General features: G+C 45.2%; 1 protein-coding gene across 5 annotated transcripts in view; it reads right to left on the bottom strand.

Moving 5' to 3' along the window:
* Positions 1-1,766: 1,766 nt before the first annotated feature.
* MYOF (myoferlin) overlaps positions 1,767-26,459 on the bottom strand; it is a 178,747-nt gene continuing 154,054 nt past the window's right edge. For 4 of the 5 annotated variants that reach the window (XM_027529440.1, XM_027529441.1, XM_027529444.1 and 1 more), the window contains 11 exons: positions 23,549-23,719; positions 22,445-22,593; positions 20,155-20,294; positions 17,308-17,396; positions 17,122-17,217; positions 13,474-13,615; positions 11,169-11,268; positions 7,460-7,650; positions 5,253-5,362; positions 4,749-4,896; positions 1,767-2,320 (listed from right to left, as the gene is read on the bottom strand). In XM_027529440.1, coding sequence (XP_027385241.1) covers positions 2,282-2,320; positions 4,749-4,896; positions 5,253-5,362; positions 7,460-7,650; positions 11,169-11,268; positions 13,474-13,615; positions 17,122-17,217; positions 17,308-17,396; positions 20,155-20,294; positions 22,445-22,593; positions 23,549-23,719 — 1,375 coding nt within the window. In that variant the 3' untranslated portion in view covers positions 1,767-2,281. The other variant, XM_027529445.1, reaches the window with a different exon arrangement.

The raw sequence follows: 26,459 nt of genomic DNA, 5'->3' as shown, positions 1-26,459 counted from the left end.
TTGAATATAGTTCTGTTATACAGTAGGACCTTGTTGTCTACCCATTCTGTATATAAAAGGTGACATCTATGGCAGAGACCACTACAATATTGTAAAATAATTAGCCTCCAATTAAAAGAAATAATTAAAAAAAAAAAAAGCTGACATCTGTTAACCCCAACCTCTGACTCCATTCCTCCACCAACCTCCTTCCCCATGACAATCACCAGTCTGTTCTGTGTCCATGATTCTGTTTCTGTTTTAGCTTCATTTATGTCATATTTTGGGAGAAGGCAATGGCACCCCACTCCAGTAATGTCTGGAAAATCCCATGGATGGAGGAGCCTGGTGGGCTGCAGTCCATGGGTTCGCTGAGGGGCAGACACGACTGAGTGACTTCACTTTCCACTTTCATGCATTGGAGAAGGAAATGGCAACCCACTCCAGTGTTCTTGCCTGGAGAATCCCAGGGACGGAGAAGCCTGGTGGGCTGCAGTCCATGGGGTCGCACAGAGTCGGACACGACTAAATCGACTTAGTAGTAGTAGTAGTATGTCATATTTTAGGTTATGCATGTGAGGGATATCATTTGGTATTTGTCTTTCCCTTTCTGACTTAGTATGCTCATCTCTAGATACATCCATGTTGCTGCAAATGGCATGACTTCACTCTCTTTATGGCTGAGTAGCATTGTGTTGTAATATGTACCACGTGTTCTCCATTCATCTGTCAGTGGACATTTAGGTTGTTTCCATGTCCTATTGTGAACAGTGCTGCTATGAACATAGGGGTGCGTGTATTCTTTGACTATATGAATTCAAAGAATATACAAATATATATTCTTTGAATATATGCCCAAGAGTGGGACTGCTGGGTCATATGGCTAGTCTATCTTTAGTTTTCTGAGGAACCTCCATACCGTTTTCCATAGTGGCTGCATCAATTTACATCCCCACAAACAGTGCACGAGGGTTCCCTTTTCTCCACACCTTCTCCAGCATCTGTTATTTGTAGACTTCGTAATGATGGCCACTCTGGTGTGAGGTGGTACCTCACTGTAGTTTTGACTTGCATTTCTGTAATAATTAGTGATGTTGAACATCTTTTCATGTGCCTATTGGCCATCTATATGTCTTCTCTGGAGAAATGTCTCTAGGTCTTCTGCCCATTTTTGGATTGGGTTGACTGTTCTGTTGTTGCTGAGTTGTGTGAGCTGTTCATATATTTTGGAAATGAAGCACTTGTTGATCACATCATTTGTAAATATTTCTCCCATTCTGTAGACTGTCTTTTTGGTTTGTTTATGGTTTCCTTTGCTGTGCAAAAGCTTATAAGTTTGATTAGGTCCTGTTTGTTTTTATTTCTATTGAACATTGGTACTATTTATGTCAGAGAATGTTTTTCCTGTGTTCTCTTCTAGAATTTTTATGGTGTCATGTCTTATGTTTAAGTCTTTAAGCCATTTTGAGTTTGTTTTTGTGTATGGTGAGAGAATGTGTTCTAACGTCATTGATTTTCATGCACATATCTCAATTTCTTCAGCTGCAAGATGGGGTTAATAATGTTACCTACCTTTTACGGGATTACCTTGAGGCCTAAGTTAGTTAATATGTATAAAGCATTAGAAAAATAGTGTGCATAGAATAAATAAATGTTAATTTATTATATTGGCAAGATGCTTATAAAGGAATTATAGCTAACTGCCAGGGCATACCATTCTATCCACTGACACCCAGACTAGAAGTTGCCTCTTTCTCAGTTTGGCCCACAGCTGCAACAAACCAGTATATGCTGAAGGTGAAATGTTTTTATTTGAATTCATCACAGAGGTTGAATACACTCTTAAGACATTTATCCATACAAAATATAGCAATGGTTGCAAGCATAAATAACAATTCCTCTAACTATTCTACTATTTTATAATGCACAGCCCTTTTTGTGGACTACAGGTAAGAAGTATATGAAATCACAATGCAGAAATTCTCATGTTTGATTTCAGCAATTTACAAATTGAATTGTAGAAGGAGGACGCATAAAAAAAGATTTTTAAATGGAACCAGCCACCTTGAAAATTACTATGAAAAAACATGGTGAAAACCTTTAATACTTCAAAAGGTAAGATAAAAATGTTGCCTGTTAGCCTGACTTGGAACCTAGACGCTCTGGGAAGTGATGGGGCTCTGTGAAGTAGTGTAATATCCTCTGCAATGTAGTCTCAGACACAGACTCATTCTTGGTTTTGTTCTGTTAATAGAGACAGGATTCTCTCGTTGCTGGATGACTCTTGAAGACTTTGCTTCTGTTATGCATTTGGTTTCACAATCTTCATTGACAAATAGTTCTGAAAAGGAAACAGAAACAGGGTTATATATATTTATATATACATACATACATATCTTAGGGATTATATAACTTAGGGATTCTTCATCATGGTACCATTGACACTTAGGACCAGATGATGCTTGTTGGACACTGCATTGCAGGATGTTTAGCAGCATCCTTGGCCTCTACCCGCTAGATTCCAGCATCACCCCCAGTTGTGACAACCAGATGTCTCCAAGCATCCAAATGTCCTGGGGGGCAAGATTGCTCCCAGTTGAGAACCACTGCTTTAAATCAACAGAGTCTAACTCAAGAAGAATAACTATAAGGGGTTTTCTAAATGGTCAAGACATATTGAGCTACCTACAATAAGAAAATATTGGGTTGGCCAAGAAGTTCATTCAGGTTTTGCCATAAGATCTTACAGAAAAATCCAAATGAACTTTTTGGCCAAGCCAGTAGTATGCATGTACTCACAGTTAACAAGCTGAAAGTATCTGCTGGGGGAAAAGGAAGACACCAACTCCCTGCTCTTGGGGTTGTGTGACTATGCTGCTGCTGCTGCTGCTAAGTCGCGTCAGTCGTGTCCGACTCTGTGCGACCCCATAGACAGCAGCCCACCAGGCTCCCCCATCCCTGGGATTCTCCAGGCAAGAACACTGGAGTGGATTGCCATTTCCTTCTCCAATGCATGAAAGTGAAAAGTGAGAGTGAAGTCGATCAGTCGTGTCCGACTCTTAGCAACACCATGGACTGCAGCCTACCAGGCTCCGTCCGTCCATGGGATTTTCCAGGCAAGGGTACTGGAGTGGGGTGCCATTGCCTTCTCCGTGACTATGCTACTAAACACAAAATAATCTGTATTATTAATATGAACTGAAGGAGTGGTTTCTGAATGGTTGGACTCTCACTTCTCCACTGGGCAAACTAAGCTTAAACGCCCCCTCTTTGGTACAACCATCCTCAGCAATGGGGTCTGATGGTCATTTTTTCATACCTCTGGACCAGCCTGCCTTTCATAGTAATTTACTTGTTCATATCCTGCAGACAAGCAGATATGTGATTTGCTTGTGGGCAGAAGTCCTGCCTTGGGCATCTCTGTATTCCAATTTCTACCCTACAGCAGATGCTCAACTAATTCCTTGATTCTCAGAGGAATGAAGGCACTACTTCCAGGCACCCTGACAAACCTGCCATTTGAACTCCCTTTATGACTGTGGAGATTAAGGGGGATGTTATGTGATGTGGGCCTTAAAGAATGAGGGAGCTTTTAACAGACAGAACACAGGTAAAGGAACAGTCTTGGCAAAGGCATCCTGGCAGGTTAGGGCAATACTTGTTCGGGGAGGCCAACTCGATTTGGATGGAGTTCAAGGGTGTGTGGTAAGTCACTCTAGTTGTATCCAACTCCTTGCAACACTATAGACCATAGCCTCTCAGGCTCCTCTGTCCATGGGATTCTCCAGGCAAGAATACTGCATTGGGTTGCCATCCCCTCCTCCAGGGGATTTTCCCAACTCAGGAATTGAACCTGTGTCTCCTACATTGGCAGGCGAGTTCTTTACCGCTGGTGCCACCTGGGAAGCCCCCAGAGTTCAAGGGTGGTGTAGGCTTCTAATGAGCCCAGGATGCATGAAAGGTCAAGAGTTAGGATGTAGGATGGTTTGGAACAAAAAGTCTGAAGGCAGAAAGATCCATCAGAAATGCTGGCTCTGGTTCAGACCCACAGTGATAAAGGCTTGAGGGATTTCTTCTAGAATTCCTGAGACCAAAGTTTTGTTTTGTTTTGTTTATAATAGACCCTGAAGTTCTACCTGTAATTCATAAAACCTGGAGAATGTAATTCACAGAACATAGTACTTTAAACTTTCCTAAAGCTGACAGGCTGTAATACCACAACTGCTATGTAGGTCATTTTTGTTGTTGTTTAGTTGCTAAGTCATATCCTACTCTTTTGTGACCCCATGGGCTTCCCTGGTGGCTCAGATGGTAAAGAATCTGCCTGCAATGCAGGAGACCTGGGTTCCATCCCTGGATCGGGAAGATCCCCTGGAAGGGGGCATGGCAACCCATTCCAGTATTCTTGCCTGGAGAATTCTCATGGATGGAGGGGCCTGGCAGGTTACAGTCCATGGGGTCACAAAGAGTTGGACATGACTGAGCGACTAAGCACAGCACAGACTATAGCCCACCAGGCTCTGCTGTTCATTGGATTTCCTGGGCAAGAATACTGGAGTGGGTTGCCATTTCCTTCTCTAGGAGATCTTCCCAACCCAGGAATCAAACCTGAGTCTCCTGCATTGACAGGTGGATTCTTTACCACTGAGCCACCAGGGAAGCCCCAAGGTAGGTCATTTTACTGAACAGCAAAAAAGGCAAATACCAACTGAGATGACCAGCCATAATTCACACCCAGAAAGCCAAGACAAGAGGCCAAGGACTCATACCGGTAAGGAATACAGAAACACAGCCACAAAGAACAGCAGGATCAGCAGGATCAGCAGGGCAATGATGACCCACTTAAATCGGCGCCACACGATGAACTTCATGGTCTTGCACGGGTTGGTGAACCAGAGGAAGGAGGTTTCTGGTCGGCTGCATTGCAAAGAAATGGTTTTACCTACCCAACTCAGGAGGGACAGATATTTTACATCTCAGAGCGTAACACAGTTTAAAGAATAATTAATAATGTTTTACAAAGCCAAGGAAAGATATTATTCCCCTTAGTTGGCTGAGAGAGTCTTTAACCTTTTATGACTTCTAAAGTTGCTGAAGACACACTGGACTTTGGTTTCACGGAAAGGAGAATGGTTAAAATGAAGCCAGATCATCCCCCATCCCGCCTGTTCAGTACAAAATTAAGACAACGGCTAATCCATTGCATTAAGTCAAGTGGAGGGGGGCTTTCAGACTGCAGGTGTTTGGGGATCAGAACAAAGAGGGCCTCTCACTTTGGTGGGTCCAGCTTGGGGTTCATGTTGGGTTCATCCCGTCCCTTCCCAGCTGGCCTCTCGTCGGCCTCCTTCTCATTGAGGACTTCCAGCGTCATCTCCACTTTCCCCTTCAGTAAAGCAGAACACGTTAAACACATGACATCACGTTTCACAAATATTTTCACTTCGACCCAAGGCATATTCCCCGAGCAGTGATTTTTATTCTTGTAAAACAATCCTGAGATCGCCTTAAATCTTCCTCAAGAGATCTCATCACATTTCCTCTTCCATGTGTTTCTGAACTGACTCCTTGTGGGAAACTGAGAGGACAAATTGCTTTCCCTCCTCCCTGCTTTCCAGTCTTCTCGGATCCCCATCATTCTAACTTTCTCACATCCATCTCCTGGCCTGCTCACATTATCTCCCTTTGTAACTGTGCTTGGACCCAGATTAATTTGAATACTGCTAATGACAACAGCTAACACTGAGCAGTTGTTGTGGGCTCCAGGAGAGCCTCCGTGCTTCATGGGACCCCTACTGTATGGAGCAGTGCTGGCACTTAGTGAGCATCCACTGTGTACCTGCAGAACAAAGGATGAGTGAATGAATGAATGCTCCTCCCTGTTCACAGGTGCCTGAGTGGTGCCCTGGGCACTGCTTAAGCCTTTTACAGGGACACTCTCGTGTGATGCTCAGGACAGTCCTAGAAGTCAGGTACTGCTGTGATCCTCCTGTGCACACGAGGACACTGAGGCTCCAAGAGCTCTAGAAACTTGCCCTCTCTGATAGCCAGGCTTAACCGGGGTGGCAACAGGCTTTCTAGAACCCTGGAACCCACAAAGTCACCAGCAATTTGAGAACTTCTGATGTTGATGCTCGTTAGGTGATGAAGCACAGATGCCTCCTCAGTCGACACGTCAAAGATGGGTATCTGTCTATGGCAGTGAAATTGTTCAGTCATGTCTGACTCTTTGCGACCCCATGGACTATACAGTCCATGGAATTCTTTAGGCCAAAATACTGGTGTGGGTATCCTTTCCCTTCTCCAGGGGATCTTCCCAACCCACGGATCAAACCCAGGGTAGATTCTTTACTAGCTGAGCCATAAAGGAAGCCCAAGAATACTGGAGTGGGTAGCCTATCCCTTCTCCAGGGGATCTTCCTGACTCAAGAATTGAACTGGGGTCTCCTGCATTGCAGGTGGATTCTTTGCCAGCTGAGCTATCAGGAAAGTCTGTCTATGGCAAGGTAGTTCTTATTTCTAAGCCTGTTCTTTCAAATCTATAAAATGGATTCTGCTTCATGGGGTTATCAGAACTAAATGACATTATGTACAACCTGCTCTAGAGTGGCAGGAAGCTACGCCAGGGACAGAGGAAGTGATAGACTGCAAAGGGCACAAGGAAACCCCTGGGGATAATGGGAATGTTCTGGAGCTTGATTATGGTGGTGGTTTCAGGAGCATATACATCCGTCAAAACTCAAATTGTGCACTTTTGTTGTCTTCTGTTTTAAGCTGAGTGCAGTTTACTTTATGTATTGGGTTGGCCAAAAAGTTCATTTGGGTACAGAAAAATCCGAATGAACTTTTTGGCCAACCCAATAAATTTTAAAGTTGTTTTAAAACACAAGATTATGAATGTAAGACATTTAGTATGTTGTCTAGTTTGTAATAAGTAGTATAAAATGTTTATTATTAGTAATACACAATGAATTAAGAATTAAGTAGCCTTTTTGTGACAGGGCATGGCAATTTGCATTATTGCTTCTATGTTGAAATTATCTTGAGTTTCCCAAATGTGCTCATAACTTATGGCCTTAAAGTTCAATGGATGCTCACACTCCTTGCTTCTTCCATCTTTAAATTTTAATTTTTTCAAGATGAGAACAGCTTAAATTTGAAGTTGCTTTTTCTGTACTGAATTGTACTGGAAGCTCAGCGTAAATTAGCATTTCTGGTGAAAGAGAGTCCCACAAAAATATAGTATAATCACATGCACTCCCAGTTTTTTGACAATTCCAATCCTTCTATCTTCCACTCAACCCCAAACATATGTTCGCAGCATCTGCCACCTTCTCCTATAATCTCAGGTACAACCTGTTCCCAAAACTTAAAAGTACCACCAATTCAACCTTCCTTATCTGGAGCAAATCTACTCACAAAGGGCAAAACCTAAAGAAGAAAAGGAATAAACAACCCCCAAGCAGGAAATACTCATACATACAGCCATCACACGGGAGCCGTCTTTCTCTGTGTAGCAAGGCCACCATCCTTTCATGGACTTCTGCTCAAAGAGAGAGGCAGTTTTCACTTTCAGGGGGTTCATGGCTTTGAGGTCTGGAATCATGTTCAAATTGCATTTCTCTGGTGATTTTGCTGGAATGATGGTATGATGCAAATCAAGTTCCAGGAAACCTAGCCAAGGAAACATTAAACCCAAATAAATTTCAAGTGGATCAGGCGATGTTCACAAGTAAACAGAATGTACTTGTCAGAAGAGAGGTCTAGACTGGGACTCTGAACAGGTGACAGGTGAGTTAGAGAAATGGAGCCTGGTAGACAGCTAAAGTTCTTTCCAGATAGGATGGAAAGTGCAAAAGCATCTGTCCTCTGCTCTGCGTCTCACAGAGGACTACCTGCTTTACTTCTCAGAGACAGGAGCATAAATAGAGTTCTCCTCCAAGCTCAAACTAATTAAACATCTAGGAACACAATTTCCACTGAACTTGGAATTTGCTCATGTTGGTTCTAAACTTCCCCGAACATTGTCATCTGGCTTTGGGTAAAGACAACTGGTACTTGGAACATGGGAAGTGCCATAGAACAGTCAAGTTCAAGTCTCTCCTAGTGTAACCTCAGAAATAAGAATTTGAGAAGGAACATTGAATTCTCATCAGAAAATTCTTCCCAGGAACTAGGAAGCCCAGCTCAGGGTGCCCAGAGAAGCACAGGTTTTCTTCCATGATGTGAGGTGTGAACTCTCTTGTAGTTAAAGATCATCTTTGATTGTCTTTGGGGCTTGGGAACTCCTGGGACCCCTCTCCTTCAGATAATTGTCTGGGTATGCTGGGTCAAGTCTATGAATTACTTACTGGGACAAAAGGTGGTCTTCAACAGGGATAGCAAAGAGCACCAGGGAGGTGGTGACAGGTTCTCTATAAACTTTTGGACTCAGAAACTGTCCTTCATCTTAATGTATCCATAGCCACAAGCCTTTCTGGAGTTTATGCCTGTTTTTATCTTGCCTCTCTCCGTTTGGTAATAACTACAACCATTTACCCACTAGTTATCAGAGATACAGTCATCTCCTTATTTGTTGTCAGACTGTTTTGTTTCAAGGGAAAACTCTCTCCTGTTCTTCATGCAAATTAGCACACTCCTGTGAACAGGGAACACTGCCCGGCCTTCCAGTAAACAAAGTGCCACCCATTATCCCAGTTCTACAAGGGTCAGGACCCTAGTTGCTGCAGCCCCCACCTGAGTCTGTGACCCAAGGGGGATTCAAGATGCAGGGGGAAGCATTCTGACCTTTGGGTCTGGCTCTGGCTAGCTAAGATCCATATCTAAGGTAAAATTTCAATAGGTCCAGGATCTTGTATCTCTCCAAACATAGCAAAGCACTAAAATCATTAACTTGAGATATCTGTTCTTTGTGATTAGGCGTAATCTTTTGATGTTTGCCTGTTTTTTTCTTCCCCCCAGCAAAAACCTCTTCTATCCTGGCTCCTCAGAGCTCTCTGAGAGGTGGTGTCCTAGGTTGCAGTCCTCGGTAAGATGCCTGGACTCACAACTTTTAGATTGTACGTTTTTCTTCAGTTCAACACTTTTATACTCACTTGTCTGTTCAATTCTTTTTTTTTTTGTACAAATCCATGTACTTTTTTTTTGTTTATTTTAATATTTTCTTTTTTTTAATAATTTTATTTTATTTTTAAACTTTACAATATTGTATTGGTTTTGACAACATCAAAATGAATCCGCCACAGGTATACATGTGTTCCCCATCCTGAACCCTCCTCCCTCCCCATACCATCCCTCTGGGTCGTCCCAGTGCACCAGCCCCAAGCATCCAGTATCGTGCATCGAACTTGGACTGGCGACTCATTCCATATATGATATTATACATATTTCAATGCCATTCTCCCAAATCATCCCACCCTCTCCCTCTCCCACAGAGTCCAAAAGACTGTTCTATACATCAGTGTCTCTTTTGCTGTCTCGTATACAGGGTTATTGTTACCATCTTTCTAAATTCCATATATACGCGTTAGTATACTGTATTGGTGTTTTTCCTTTTGGCTTACTTCACTCTGTATAATAGGCTCCAGTTTCATCCACCACATTAGAACTGATTCAAATGTATTCTTTTTAATGGCTGAGTAATACTCCATTGTGTATATGTACCACAGCTTTCTTATCCATTCATCTGCTGATGGGCATCTAGGTTGCTTCCATGTCCTGGCTATTATAAACAGTGCTGCGATGAACATTGGGGTACACGTGTCTCTTTCAATTCTGGTTTCCTCAGTGTGTATGCCCAGCAGTGGGATTGCTGGGTCATAAGGCAGTTCTATTTCCAGTTTTTTAAGGGATCTCCACACCATTAATTCTTATTAAGAACCAACTAAGCCAAAGCCACTGCACTCTGTGTTGTGAAGGGCAGAGGGATGAACAAGATGTAGCCGCTGGCCACCGTGGGCTTCTCCTCTGCCAGGAAAGATGCTCTAGAGGCAGGGAAGTGAGTTCGGGGCTTCTGTAATGCTGGCTTCGAGAAAGTTACGTCTGAATTGGCAAGTGGCAGAGATCATAGAAATAAGAAAGTAAATGAGCGTGATACAGCAGGTTACATTGTTTAGGAAAGAGGGAGGAAAGGAGAGGATGGCCTCAGAGGACTCTGGGTGTTTCGGCCTGAGCTACTGGGAGAGGCTGCGAGCAGGTATGAGGTCAGGGAAGAGAGGCTGAGTTTGATCTTAGTCACGATAAATTTGAGGTGCCAGCTGAACATACAGGTAAAAGGTTCCGGTGGGGAGTGGGGAATAATCATCGTAAGTGTGTCTTTTTTTCAAACTGAGACATAATTGACATACAGCACTGTGTAAGTCTAAGGTGTATAGTGTGTTGATTTGATACACTGCTTACAGCAGTCAGTGTGAGTCATCCCAGTATTTCTTGTTACTGTACGGCAGGCACCATAGCGGCCAGGCTGCACCTCCAGGTCTAGGAGTCATACCTTGCACAAAGCGAGAATGGAAGCTTTGCCTTCAACAGAGGAGAGGGTTGGTAAGTCACTGAGAGAGCCTGGGGAGGATCCACAAAACCCTAGGAGAACAAAGGCCTGTGTTTAAAGAGTGAGAGGAAGAAACAGAGTGGGCCAGTGAGACACCCAAGGCCTGGGAGAGAGAAAATCTGGACCGTGTGCTTTGCAGGGACTGGGGAGAGGACTCGGAAATGGAGGGGCCCGCAGTGCAGGGAGGGTGCTTAACAAGGGCCTTTTACCACAGAGAAGGGTGGGGAGGAACAAGGGCTGGGATATTAGAGGACTGCAGTGACTTCAAGCCAATTCTGAGGTGTTGATGGGAGGGAGAAGAAGAGAGAGGGAGAAAAGGAAAGAGGTTTGGAAGTGAACGCAAGGCTGAGGCATACTTGAAAACAAAATTTGTGTCTTCATAACATGTCAGAAGCTGGTGCAAGAGCCTATACCAGGACCCTGAGAGTGGATGGGGCCCACACAAGGGGTGCCATTCACTGTGCCCACTTCTCAGAAGACCTGGGATAGCGCCCGGCAGGCCACAGTGCCCAGAGGCCATCCAGGCAGTGAATGTGACCCCAGCCCCACAGGACTGGAGATTTAAATAACTGATTCCAAGTTCTAGTTGATTTAACTAATTTCAAGTACAATATCTTAGAGAAAAGTATCCACATGTCAGCCTTACCCAAGTAGTCATCCAGAGAAAACTTGTCATTGTCCCATATCTGAATGACCAGTCTGGGTGGGACCCGAAATTCAGTTTGGTCAATACTCCAGAAATGCTCCTAAAATGCCAAGAGGAACAGACAAGCCAAAATGACACAGATTACTGGACTCTTAAAACCCTCCCCTGGGGCCTCTTGAAAATGCAACATCAAGGCACAGGACCTCTTGTCTCCTTTGCATCCCCACCCAAAACCCCATCTTCTAGCCTGCTGCCCCCGTTCCATGTGTATTATGTAAGGCAGGCAAGCACCCCAGGAAATCTCAAGACCACCAGCTGGGCGACAAAAAGGTTGTCCGAGGCAGTTCCCAAACAGAAGGTTTCCCCACTGAGTTTCTATCAGTGTGACTTCCTGCTGCCACTCCTGGGGTTTGGGGGTGGTGGGGAGGGTAATTCTGTCTCCTAAACACCACGGCCTAGTTAGATTATCCTCCCAAAGCCAAGCTGTTCTAGGCCAGACTGAAATATCCCCTGCTGGGGTGTTACTTCTGCCCAGCAATCTCCCCGCCCCACCCGCAACCGTCCCAAGGATGTCTGAGCACACTCCACATGGGGATGAGAGATGGCGGCCCACATTTCACTCTTATCAGTGCAGATTTTAAATTCCTGGCAGTTTTGGTTTTTGAAAAATACTGCTAGTTTTACATACTGTAAAACTAAGACCCTCTGATCCTTCAGACTCGAGTTAGGTGCACAGAGGATGGGGTGAGGTTCCTCCAGGTTCTCACCTCTGGTCCCTGCCTCTGCTCAGACAGTATCAGCCCAAGGATCATGACACCTCCAAGGCCTGATTACACGTAAGTTCCTCTGGCTCCAGAAGAAAGGGAATTCCCCCAATACTTCATGAATTTGAAGGAAGATTATTGGGTTGTTGGTTTTTCAGATGACAGTCTGAGATGTTTCCCTTTGCAGGACTTAGAGGGCCTGGCTCTGAGGAGCCGAGAAGCCCGCTCTACCATTGTCTGGCCTCACCCAACTGTCCTGTGTGGGGTTACTCAGGATGCTGAGAGGTCCAGCTTAGATGTGAATAAATAGGAAAGGACACTTTACCTAAAGGCCTACCTGACCCCAAGCCCCTCACCTTCCCCCGGTCTGTCTCAACATTTGAAAGTATGCATAAGCACCAGGATGAGCCTCTGCATCTTTAAAAAGTGCCCTTGGAAGGCATGCATCTCACCTAAATGGAAAAAGTGCTCATTAGAGCATCAGCAGCGGGTAGGGCCTGGCCTGCTGGGACAGAAGGGGCTGCATCCTGATCCAGGTGTAGGGGGAAGAGGTGACTGGGACAGAGCTAGGAAAAGTTTATGGAATGTGGTTGGGAGGGGAAATGGGACAAGGGCCTATAAAAGACAGCGGTTATTCTTACCTGCCCCACAGATTTTTCTTAGAGATTCTATTCCTCCAGTCCATGCAGTTTGGGGAGGACTGACTTTATCCTTAACTCGAGAGCTGCACCACTGGCTGGCTCAGAGAGGGGCACTTGGCCTCAGACAGGCCAACTCTAGGGTCCAATCTCAGAACCCTGGTTGGCGCCTTTGGGGACTTGATCTCTCTCTACTGAGACCTGCTGGTAGCCATCCTACCTCCACCAGGGAGTGAGGCTCATGGGTGAAGGCAGAGCAGAGGGGTGGAGGAGGTGACTGCAGTTTCTAAAGACATCAGTTCAACCTGGGCTCCAGGCGTTCCTTAAGCCAGTCAACCCCGGCCTTTTTAGTAATGTGAACCAATAAATCACATTTTTGGTACAAGCCAGTTTGAGTTCAGTTCTGTAACCCAGAGTCTTATAAATTAAGACCAGGAAGGCCCTGAACCCTCATGGAAGTGCTCCTAAAGGAAGGAAGGCAGATGCTTAAGTTTAATAAGGAAGATAAGTGGGAAATTGCACCTACATTAATATTTTGTCTCTGGCTAGCTAGTCCAACAAATCTCTTTATCAGGGGAAGAAATCAGTCTCCCGTGACATAAATACATACTTAGGTTGGGGTATGTATGGACACAGGGGGTCTTTAACCAGATCCTTCCCCCAGCTGCCAACATGTCAGGGAAGAAAAGCTGTGTTCCTTTTACTCCTAACTACACAAATACCTACCAGAGTTGTGTGACCTTGGGCAAGTATCTGCACCACTGGGGTCTCTGAATCCCCACCTCACCAAGAGGGAGCTGGACCCATGACCCCCAAGTTGCTGAGCACCTCCGACCTTTTCTCAGTGTCCACATTAAGAAAGACCATGACGTCCCTGCCCCACTGGCACATTTCAGAACTCACTTTTTTAGCAACGAGACAGAGCTGTTCAGCTGGGAGGTAGTCAAAAGGGAAGACGAATCTCCAGTTAAAGTTCCCTACGCCATCCAAGGACCTGTAATGGACATCTGTTTTCTGTTTGTTTTCTTCATTGCCAGGAATCCAGCTGAAAAGCAGAAGCAAACAGATTTAGCTCCATGTGATTGACAAGTAATCTAGCCGCAAAATCGTGCAGTGATTAGGAGTGAAGGGCAGGAGAATTAATGCACTTTTCTTGGGCAGGTTCCAGTTATCTACAGAGATGGGGAGGCTGGGGGTGGTGATTTATGAAGGGGAGGCACTCTGGTGCATCCGACACAGGTTGTAGCCAAATAAAATAGAATTCCTCTAAAACCAGTGCAGGAAACCCTTTAGACTTCAGTTAACAGGGATAAGGTGAAATTTTCTGGAAAATATCAACAACTTAGCTGCTATTTTGGGAATGGTGAAGCTTGCCGGTTATGATTTTAGTCTCCCTAACTATAACTCATTGCTGTCTGTCATCACCGCTGATAGGCTCAATGAATGTGGGTTAGTTCAAAATTTCAGCATTTCCTTTTCCATGTTTTACTTAAGCAAACAAAACAGGCACGACTCAAGTAATCTTACAGCTTCCTTTTTAAATTCTTCTTAAATGTACTATGATCACATTAATTGAGACGAGCAAGGGAGATGTAAGCTGCTGCATCCATACTCCTATCTATGAAAATTCATTTCTACCAACAAGTGAACATCTTAACTTTTGACACTTGGAAAGTTCTCTTTGGCCTGTGCCTGGCAGATGGGTTAGAGGGATGAATGAGCATGTCTGGGAGAAAGTGTTACCACATCCACCAACTATGGGGAAGACTTCTTTCTGGTTTGGAACCAGAGGCACACGAGATTTGAGACGGCAAAAGTGGTGGAATGCACGAATCTCAGTACCGACTACACATTGGCATCAACTGGAGCAGCTTTCAGAAATACTGCTGCCTGGACCCCCTAGATAGAGACTGTCAGTAGGAGGCAGGCCTGGCTGTGAACCTGCTCTGCTACTGACTCTCTGAGCTTCATTTCCCATCTGTAAAACGAGGCTAATGATACGTGCTTCCTTCACATGGTCAGCCTGAGGACAAAATGAGAAAGGCCAGAGTGGGAAGAGGGAGATCCTTAACACATGTTAAGGATCAGCTACTATGAACCAGGTATATAGCATGCCTTCTTTTATTCTTTTCAACTGATAACTAGCTCCGTCTCACAGATGAGGAAACGGAGGTTCAGAGAGGATCTACGTCTCATATATCCAGTAAGGGATAGAATTAAGTATAACTCCCAGGTCTATCTGACTCCTAAGTACAGGACTATTACTCTGCCTCAAAGGACCATGGAGACTAGAAACTCATGTGCTAATACTGGGTCCTATTATTAGTAGTGGTATTAATAGCAGTCGACTGGTAATTTTACTTTTTCTCGTCAATTGACTAACCAAGTAACTGAGTTGAAATACTCCTTTTGACAATTAACATTTAAGCTTTTGAACTAGCTCAATGAAGAGAGACCACACTTTTTGGCTATGACCGTGGTAGCTTCAGCTTATAACCCAACCCTATTGGCACCATCATCCTTCCCCAGATGGCTCACCCCTGTAGCTCTTCCCTCTCCTTTCTTATGAATCTTTTCACATTTTAATTTGAAAACAAGGTAAACAGCCACTCTCAGCGTATGTACTTGGATGTAATACCCATGTGTGTACAGTGCTAGGCATGTTATTTGTGCATTATTCATCCTTTCACATACAGTATTTTGACTTTTCATTCCAAATGTGACATGGTACTTTAAGTTTTTTAATATTTTGGCCATACCATGCAGCCTGTGGGATCCCAGTTCGCTGACCAGGGATTGAACCCATAACCCCCTGCTTTGAAAGCATGAAGTCCCAACCACTGGACCACCAGGAAGTCCTGACATGGTATTTTAGGTTGTATTTTATTCTTTGATTACCAGAGTTATCTCAGTCCAGTATTACTTGAGTTTGTTTCCGATTGGAAAAAAAATGCTTATGATAGTCAAATAAATTTGCATATATATAATTAGCCAGAATTAGTTTTCCTTGGGGAATGGTAATAATATCCTGAAATGAGAAAGAATAATGAAGTACTTGATGAAACATTCCCTGTGTAGAGTGAACCTAAATGACAATAATTATGTCTTTAACAAAGGTTTGATTGAAGGCCACTTGGGATCATAAGTGAAACTTTATTCTCACTTTATGAATATATTAAGTTTCAACAAGTCTTATCTTTTAGATATCAAGGAACCAAACTCAATTCATGTGGAATAGTAAGTTTATGGTGTGACTGTTAATTTTATGTGTCAACGTGACTGGCCGTGGGGTGCCCAGATTAAACATTATTTTGGGGTGTGTCTATGAGAATGTTTCTGGATGAGACTAGAATTTGAATCGATGGACTGGATAAAGTAGATGGCCCTCCCAAATGTAGGTGGCATCATCCAGTCTATTGGGGACCTAAATAGAACAAAAAAACAGAGGAAGGAGGAAGTTACCTCCTTTTGCTGTCTCATTGATTGAACCAAGACATCTCAGGTCATCTCCTCCTGACCTTAGACTGGGATATATACCGTGGGCTCCCCTGATTTTGAGGCTTTGAACTCAGGCTGAGTGACATCTCCAGCTTTCCTGGGTCTCCAGCTTGCAGGTGATCGGTTGTGGGACTTTTTAGCCTCCATAACAACTCTCTCTCTCCCTGTCTTTGTTTCTCTCTTTCCCTCTTTCTACACACACGTGCCTCCTACTTGTCCTTTTTCCTGGCGAATCCTGGTTAATGCACATAGTGGTTACTATCTGCCAGGTGCTAGCCTAAATGCAATCTTCTGAATATTCCAGAGTGGTGGATACTGTCATTATCTCCATTTTACAGATGAAGAATAGTGAGCTTGCTAACGTGCCCAGCTAGGAGGGAAACCACCAGATTTCAATCCAGCTAATTTGAATCCAGAGTCTGACTTCTTAATCCTTGGGTTCTGTATGCATCAGTGTGTAACACAAAACTGACACCAACATAGATTATTTGGAATTGAATTATGCAAGTAACAGAATAATGAACACCTATGACACTTTACACATTGGATGTAGGCTCTCAGTAAATGTTGGTGGAATAAATGATTTTTTTAAAAAAGCTCTAATGTTTCTTCTTGTCCATGGATGTTAATAACTTCAGGTAATATAATAATAAAAAAAAACACCTTGGGAGCTCTACTTCTGTCTCTAAGGCTAGTTACTTAAAGTATCAAAAAGGAATAAAAATGAACTGCATGACTAAAAAGTCTCATAAATAAAAAGTCTGCTTAATAAATGAAATAAAACTTTTCTTTTCTTATAGGTATCAGATGCCGCTGCTCATAAATAACCTCCATACAGGCTTTTCTTTGTTCTCTCTCTCTGTCTCCCTGGAGCTTTCTTCCTAAGCAATGGCAGGCGGGTTCTTTACCACTAGCACCACCTGGGAATCCCAGTAAGACATAGTATCTTCAATAATCAAGATCCTGTAATGGACACCCTATAATGCAACACTCATGAAGGAGCGTCTGCTTTGTTCTCTGAGTCTGTCAGAGGCTCTTGCATGCCAGCCTTACCCTTTCACATAGATGTCGCTCATTTCCTCTCCTGTGATGCTTTTCTCGTCCAGGACAACATCCTTGGTGTTCCAGATAATCACACGCAGGTAGTATCTACGAGAAGCACATTTTGAAGGTGTTTTATCCTCTCAGGTCCTGAACCAAGACCCCAGTGAGACACAGCAGGGTCTCAAGATTACTTACTTCTTGGCTTTCCGGGGTGTGATGTTGAAAGGAGGGCCTGGTGGCCCCAAATTCTTGGGGAAAACATCCACCCACATCTGAAGTCTTCCCTAAGCCATTCAAAAATGAAAAGAGAAATGAAGTTACATTATGGGTGGTAGAGACTACAATCTTCTTTCAACTATCTTCAGTGAAACTACTGTGGGTCTCCTAATTTATTAGTCCATATGGAAGGCAAGAAAAATGGAGTAAAAGAGCAAATCGAGATGAATCTTATACCTTCAGTGTCACGTAGGCCATCCACCCTCCGTTCTCTCCCAGGAGTCTCTACATGTGCCTACTTTATCAAAATCTCAGTCTTCCCTGGTTAATGAAATGAGGGGCTTGCCATCACTAACACAACCCCAAACACACATACTCCCTCTTACAGTGACTCTCAAAACAGTTTTCACACCATCTCTCGTCCATCATCAGACTGTCTACTTGCTATCAGTGCCAGTTTTGTGACACCCAAGGGTTTCTCCACTTACCTTGAGAGAGAAAATCAAAATAATGTAAAAATGTACTTAATTTTGTAAAAGACAGACAGCCTGGCACTTTCAAAGCAGAGACTCAATGACAAAAACATTACCATTCACCAAAGGGAGGGCTCCCTGCATTGGCTTGCTAGGGCCCACCGCCTGGAAGGGGGCTTGCAGGAACTTGGAGGGTGAAAGCCTGGACTGACGCCTGTGCTGCCATCTTGGTGAGCTCCCCTCACCTCCCTTTATATCTCTGACGGCTACAGACCAGGCCCATTTATCTGACTGGAATATTCTTCCAGACAGCCTAGGAATGCTGTTAACACACTGTATCAACCATACAAACCAATTTAAGTTCCCCAGACTCTTTCTGGATGTTCTGTATACTCTGCCTTCATGACAAAAACAGACTTAAAACTTCTTAAAGACGGTTGCCAAGGAAACCACTAGGTTGGCTTCCTAATGCATTGTGATCAAAATGAATTAACCGGGGCTCTTGGAAAGGCATATATTTTACTGTGATCCTTATTCTCTTCCAACTAATCTCGAGGGCTCAAGGGTCTAGCATACATCTAGCACACTGCAGAAATTAGCCATCTCCTAATTAGCAGTGTCTCCTAAGACCCAGCCAGTCTGTCCAATGTGGTAGGTAGAGGTGATGGAAGTTTCGGTGGATGCCCAGGGAGAAATCTTCCTTGCTTTGTTATGTCTTAAGACTATTCAGTTGAGACGTGGGAGGGGAAAGAGGAGGAGGAATGGGCTCTTTGAGGGGAAGGAAGAATAATGAGAGAAGGAAGATACGAAAATAGGGAACAGAATAAAAGTGAGTGACAAAATAATCTAGTAAGCCCAGCCCACTTGTACTCACTTCTTAAGAGACCACGGTTCTGCTATCCGTATCAACAATATTTGCACCCATTATATTAATATTTCTTTTTTTTTTTCTAATTTTATTTTATTTTTAAACTTTACATACTTGTATTAGTTTTGCCAAATATCAAAATGAATCCGCCACAGGTATACATGTGTTCCCCATCCCGAACCCTCCTCCCTCCTCCCTCCCCACACCATCCCTCTGGGCCGTCCCAGTGCACCAGCCCCAAGCATCCAGCATCGTGCATCGAACCTGGACTGGCAACTCGTATATTAATATTTCTTAAAGTGCGATTTCCTAACCATCTGCATCAGAACCTTTCTAGATACTTGTTACAAATTCAGATTCCTGGCCCCACCCCAGACTTACTGAATCTCTGCAGGCATGGTCTGGGAATCTTCATTCTAACAAGCTTCCACTTAGACTGCTACTGCTAAATCACTTCAGTTGTGTCCGACTCTGTGCAACCCCATAGACGGCAGCCTGCCAGGCTCCGCCGTCCCTGGGATTCTCCAGGCAAGAACACCGGAGTGGGTTGCCATTTCCTTCTCCAATGCATGAAAGTGAAAGGTGAAAGTGAAGTCGCTCAGTCGTGTCCGACTCTTAGCAACCCCATGGACTGCAGCCTACCAGGCTCCTCCGTCCATGGGATTTTCCAAGCAAGAGTACTGGAGTGGGGTGCCATTGCCTTCTCCACTTAGACTATTTTGTCATTTTCCGTGTCTCGCCTTGCTTCTCTGGGAACTGACCTTCCCCGTCACTATCCACATGGTGCCTGTGATGATCCATCCTGTGCACTGTACCCTGTCCTCCTGGCTAGAGCTTAGTGGTCTAGTGGTGGATGAAGGGACCAAGTTAGGGCAGCCCATCCTTTCCACATTTGGAAGCAGGTGGGGCTGCATTATAATATACACAACCCAGAAACGGTCCACAATATTCTGACACATGGGAAAGTGCTCACAGGAAAAGTGCAGGCTAAAGGAGACTCAGAAATAGACAAAAGACAGGGCAAGATCCTGGCCCAAGTTTGTTCTGAGTCACTATCACTCTCCTGTCTGGATTTAGTGAGTTACCTGAAAATTCTTACAATAAATCCCCCTAGTGTATGCATGGACGTGTGCTCTCAGTCACCTCAATCGTGCCCAACTCTTTGCAACCCCAGGGACTGTAGCCCACCAGGCTCCTCTCTCCATGGGATTCTTAGACAAGAATACTGGAGTTGGTTGCCATTTCCTTCTCCAGGGGATCTTCCCGACCCAGGGATCGAACCTGCATCTCCTAGGTCTCCTGCATTGGCAGGCGGATTCTTTACCCACTAAATTCCCCTCGGGAATGAAGATAATCTGAGCTTCATTTCTATTTCTTGTATAGTTTAAAGTATCCAAAAGAGATAAACAAGGCAAGTCTGTGTCAGCTACTGCCACCACCTTTGGGGTGTGGATGATGCATGTTCAAAGGTGGAGGGTGCTTTACCTGGGAGATGTTAGGCTGGAAGCTGCTGTGCAAAGTCCTCGTTTCCACGTGTTCAGGAACCAGCCCCTGAGTCCTGAGGATGTAGAGGGCAAGGCGCTCCTCAGGGGGCCCAAGGTGCTGGTGCAGGATTTTGTTTGCTTCTGCAATATATATATATATATTTTTTTTTAAAAGGACAGTGAAACAGGGACAGAGATCCAGAAACAGTTCAGCCTTGAGGGATTCTCAGCACTTCGGCCCAGACTTTGCAGACACAGTCAGGCAGTGCCAGCATGTGAACTGCAGCCTATGAAAGAGCTGTTGACAGAAACAGCCCCTGACCAGAAGCCCTGCCCAACCAAGTTCATTCCTGACTTGTGGAGACCGAAAACACTCCAAACTGCGTAAGAGCAACCCCCATTTGTGTTGGTGTCAGGGGCTCACGGCCGGACTCCTGTGCAGTTAGGTGTGGCCACGCGAACAAGGCAGGCTAGACGGTAACATAGGTGGAAGTGACAGGCGTGTCCTTCAAGGTCCAGCTCGTAATACCCTCTCATGTAGGATCACCTCTGGCACCTTCTCTTCTGGATGCAGTGACCTTAGACACCTGAGGTGATAACGGGCAGAGTTGCAAGGTGAAACAGTCTGGTCCATGAAGGACTATTTGGAAGAGGGCCACCCACCTGTAGGAGTACCTGTTTTGAATTTATGAGAAATAAACTTCTATTGTGTTAAACCACTAACATTTTTAAGCTTAACTGTTACAGTAGCTAGTATCACTGTGGCATTTAAAAAACACAGACTCCCAAATTTTCTGTCACTCCTCCCATTGAGAGGTGGGGGTCTAAGTCCTCTCCTTTGAATCTGCAGACATATTTGATCACTAAAGAAAGGATGCTGTGTGACTTTTAAGGCTAAGCATGAAGGACCACACTGGTCTTCCTGGATCACTTGCTCTGAGGGAAGCCGGCAGCCATGTAAGGAGCCTGGGCGCCCAGACAGTGCCCTATGGGAAAGTCCTGGGTAGGTGCTCTGGTCATCAGTCCCAGGCGAGCTCCCAGCCAAGGGCCATCCTGGACATCAAGCCTTCGGGTGACTGCAGCCCCAGCCAACATCTGACAACAATCAACTGCCACTCAAGTGAGAAGTGCGCAGGTGAGCCCTTCCTGAATGGCTAACCCCCAAGACTGTGAGCAAAACAAAATGGTCGCTATATGGGGAAAGACTCTAAAAAAGAGTGGATATACATACATAACTGGTTCACTTTGCTGTACAGCAGAAATGAACACAACATTGTAAATCAAATATGGCAATAAAACTTTTAAAAAACATAAAATGGTTTTTTTTCAGCAGCTAAGTTTTGGGATGATTTGTTATGGGGCCAAAGTAATGGGAACAACCCTGACTGATACAGCTTTTGGAGGGTGTTGTTTGATTGCTGGGGTAGTTGTCTCCATCAGGCCATGTTGCTTGCTAGTTTATTTCCAATGCCCTTTGCAAGTTCTGATGTAAACAGCATCATTTGTTAAATATCTAATAATCCCTGATATTGACAAAGTCTTCAAGTCTTCTTTCAGATAGAAAGACAAACACAGTTTCTTACAATGCCAGGAATAAACAGTTGAGGATCAGGAAGCACTTTGATTCCCATGTATCTTTGTTCAGCTTTCTCTAGATATCCCATGTGCCCTCAAAGCCGGCCCCATGCCAGCCCCACCGGGAAGCCCTCTTCCCTACAAAACACTGAATCATGTGACAACTCTAACGTTCTATTAAGCTGATTTCAGTCTATGTCATAATGCAGTTAGCTGTGTATGTGTCAGGACAGACTGCCTTATAAATTACTGCTCAGGAAAGAGCAAGACCCCAAGTTCGGACATGAGCCAGATGTGAACTCAGCAGATTCTTCAAAGTAGCCCCCAGCATCCCTGAGCCTTCCCAGAGAGGGTTGGGAGAATGATGGAATAATATTGGAGGAGAAATTCTTGCACTACCATCTGAGCACTTCTGAGCTAATTATACATTACATGGAAATAAGTTAATTATTAGAACTTTGTGTTCAGAGCTCAAATGGCTATGACCTAAAAAGGTCAAGTGAAACATAAGACAGACAAGAAAACGTGTCCATTTTGACACCTGACATGTCTGCAAAACCCTAGTATAATGGGGCTTTTGTTAGACAGTCACGTGTATGAATTCCCTATGGTTTTAGGGTACTACTCTGCCCACACCCCTCCGTAACGCAAACCCAGCAGCATAGATGTGTTGCTGTGCCTTGCAACCAGCCTGCAATCCATGGCGGTGTGCTTACCAAATTCATCTAGGCCGTAGTCTTTTCCTCCATATCTGATGCTACTTCCATCTTCAGAAAGAATGGGCGGTGGGAAGCCTTTGAATCTGGCCACATTTTGAAGCAACTGTGTTGGTTTCAATTGATCTCGCCAGGTGTTTACTCCAGAACTGTGAATAATAATGCCACACTCAGAGTTACCGCAGGGCACACACGTTCTTCTTAGGTTTATACACACACATACTTAAAGGCACGTTCATGTAATGGGGGAACGGGGAATGCACTCTAGACACTGGCTTTTGCCTAGAAATCTATTTAGGATTTAGAGACTTAAAATCCACAGGTATTTTGGCCTCAGCCAACTGGTCCTCCCCTTCTCTGCTGCTGCTAAGTCGCTTCAGTCGTGTCCGACTCTGTGCGACCCCATAGACGGCAGCCCACCAGGCTCCCCCGCCTCTTCTCTGGCCTTCTGTAAATAATGAGTTTGAGATCACCATAATCATAATAGGCAAACATAAATTAGAAATCACAAGCTATATCTCACTGGATAATACAGAGAGACACTGTTTAGCACTTAAGGAAAGAGGAACATCACAAAACTGATCAGTTTGTGGGCAGGAGCAGGGAATTCCCACCATCAAACATTGCTAGCTCTCAGTCCCTGTCATCACGGAGGGAGGGGGAGAAAGAAGGGGAGGGGAGGGACTGGCTCCCCAGGCTTTGCCACCTCACTAAGTGCCATCCTCACTGAGCACCACACTGCCTCAGGGGCCAGTGCGGTACACAGACGCAATGTGAACAGCGCCCCCTGGAGTCGTGCAGTGCTATGGCCCTGCTTCTTCCTAAGTGTTAGTCACTCAGTCGTGTCTGACTCTCTGTGACCTCACAGGCTGAAGCACACCAGGCTCCTCTGTCCATGGTATTCTCCAGGCAAGAATACTAGAGTGGGTAGCCATTCCCTTCCACAGGGGATCTTTACCATCTGAACCACCAGGGAAGCCCAATTCTCCCTCCTGACTTAAAGGGTCCGAGGCTCAATGAAGACAGGCCTGAGGTAGAGCATCAAAGCTTTCCCAGTACTAATGTTAGATGGAACAGCCAACGTTTACATCCCAAGCCACTTACACGCAGTACTGCTCAGGAATGCCACAGTGGGACCCAAACCGGGAAAGGAATCGGTTTTCTAGGTCAATGATCGTTTCTCCTACTTTTTCATCACGGGTAAAGGTGTCATAATCGTAGACAGAAATTTTCAGGTCCTTTTCTTGAGGTAAGTAGCAGCTCAGTTCATACATTCTGAATAAATGAAAGTGAGGTTAGAATTGCATGATCCCCCTTCCCCCCGATTATCTTGCACACTCTATAGCTCTGCACAGACTCCTTGGGCCATGGGAGAAGGCTGTCATGGCCAGGATAGCTAGGTGGGTGGTGGGCAGCGAGCGGCAGGTGCTTGAGAAGTACTACATGTTAGTAATAAGAACATCAGCAGAGTATATACTTGCTCAGGAGAAGATCTGGGGCTTTAAGTGCCTAAGGAAAATCCCAGTTTTGCTGCTTACTAGCTGTGGGACCCTAGGGCAACTACTTAAAGTCTCTGTGCTCTGTTTTCTCATCTGTAAAATGGGGATAATAATCCCTACCAGCTCATGCTGTTGTTGTAAGGGTCAAAGGAATAAATGTTTAGAAAGCATTTGGTATGAGGGCATTACTCAAAATCCACCAGCAATAATAATATTATTATTATACATTAAATAATACTTATTGTTAAGAATTATACCAAATGCTTTCTAAACATTTATTCCCTTGACTCTTACAACAACATGAGCTGGTAGGGATTATTATCCCCATTTTACAGACCATGGAACATCCTGGGCTAACCCCACGGGAGCATCGGGATTGGAGGAGGGCAATGGAAAGCTGCCCAGAAGGCTCCCTCTCTCCTCCCAGGCTCTCTGGCTCTCCACTGATTCTCGAAGGCTTTCCTATAGTATCTGTATGAAAACACAAACCCTTCTGAGAGACCACCAGATAATCAAACAGTAGTTTCTGTGGCAGGTGAGCAATGTGGCACCACTTCTGAGAGGGTAATGACTGTATGGCATGAATGCAGATGGGTGAGGTTTGGGTCTGTACCTGCACACAGAGGGGCGGGTCCCCTAGGAGGTGCTCAACAAACTCTGGACCACAAACTGTGAGCAGCCCCTCAAATCTCTCCTCTCCCCCTGTGCCTCTGCCCCTCCTCCTGTCACTCTGGTGTGTGGTCTGGTTCTTGCCTAAAGAGCCAGAACTACTAAGCTCTGGAATAAAAGGGTATACATCAGTGGGGCTCTGGATACAAGCTTCCAGGGGTCTCCTAGACACATCTCAGTGACTTCCCCAGACTTCTGCAGCCAGGCGGGGCCTGCAAAAGGCAGGCATCCCAGGAGAGAAGGGGCTATAGTCCTGACCAGACTGTATCCACACATGCCCCCAAATTCTATTACTGAATCCCAAGGGACAGGTAATATGTGTCTGTTGAGAAAAAATTCTTTGCTCAAATAAGGCTGAGAATCACTTCTTCCAGTGTTCCTCTGGGCAAACTGAAGGCTCTGAGAAATCCTGCAGTTATCTTTTTAACCCAGGCATCCTGGTTTGATGAAGAAATATGCTTTTCCTTGGAACACCAATTAACATCTTTTTGGCAGACTAACATTCCATTGAATGTGATGTGATAACAGTGCCATGCAGATAGGAAAGGTTGCTCTTTCCTGAATCTCTGTCCCAGAATTCCTGAGTCTCCGCTGAGAAGAAAGTCACCCAGTAAGACTGAGGCCAGGGCCTGGAGCCTAGGAGGGGTTGTGGAGCTGGGGTCTCCCTGGCTCCACCCTGCTGGATGGAGCCAAGTCTGAGTTCACTGGACGGGGACTGGCCACATGGAGCCTGATGGCATCACTTCCTCCTGAGGTGGCTTGACCAAGACTTTTCCTGACACTTAATTAAGCTTGTGCTTGGCTTCTCCAAGACAGTGATGTAGGCAGTGCTGCTTTTCTCCCATAAAAGCTGGCTTTCCCTGCTTCCCTGTCTCCCTCGCATGGGGCCCTCCTTCCTGCACTGCATGCCTTTTCCTGTCTAGACCTCAGGGCTGGATCAGCGGAAGAAAAGGAAAACGATCATATTGCCATGCCAGAGGATTATTTCCACTGCCTGGCTCCAGCACATGGCTCCGGGATGTGCAGCACAAAGGGTGTGTATGGGGGCGGGGGGGAATGGGGGTGGGGGAGTGTGTATGTGTGTGAGGGGGTATGTGTGGGGTGTGTGGGGATGTGGGTGTGTAGCTGTGGGTGTGGGTGTGTGTGTATATGGCTGTGTGTGTGTGGGGGGTGTGTGTGTGTGTTCGCATGTGGGTGGATGTGGGTGTACGCGCACACTCACACGTGAGAGAGGGAAGGAATGTGTAAGGGTTCCATCCACCACACATGAGAAGCAGCAGATGGGCAGGATAATAAAGCCAGAAATTAAGATACCAGCCACACATCAAATAAGAACAAGGTGTTCTCCTTGCTAGTGTTCTGGGGAAAACAATGCAAATGTTTTTAGCCAAGAACATTTTTCTACAGGTGATGTGAAAGCTGCTCAGTCATGTCCAACTCTGTGACCCCATGTACTGTAGCCGCCAGGCTTCCCTGTCCATGGGATTCTCCAGGCAGGTAGCTGTTCCCTTCTCCAGGGGATCTTCCCAACCCAGGGACTGAACCTGGGTCTCCTTCATTGCAGGCAGATTCTTTACTGTCTGAGCCACCAGGAAGCCCTGCAGGTGATGGCTTGGCTATAAGCACGAAGCAGTACTAAGTTGGTTGGGAAAGCCTGGGGCTTGGTCAGGATTTCTCCCCAAGTTTAGGCTTCCCGTGCACGCAGCTCGGGTGCCGTTTCCCTCACTGTGACGAGGGGCTGAGACCCCCTGCCCTGCCGGCTGCAGGGTCTGACACGGAGGTGAATATCAGATGGCGGCGGCTGCACAGAGTGCAGCATGGCAGCCATGCAGACCCTGCAGTCAGGT

This window comes from Bos indicus x Bos taurus, chromosome 26 (genome assembly GCF_003369695.1).
Source record: "Bos indicus x Bos taurus breed Angus x Brahman F1 hybrid chromosome 26, Bos_hybrid_MaternalHap_v2.0, whole genome shotgun sequence".
Lineage (NCBI taxonomy): Eukaryota > Metazoa > Chordata > Mammalia > Artiodactyla > Bovidae > Bos > Bos indicus x Bos taurus.
The sequence above is the reverse complement of the archived record's forward strand: the minus strand, read 5'-3'. Positions and strand labels throughout refer to the sequence as shown.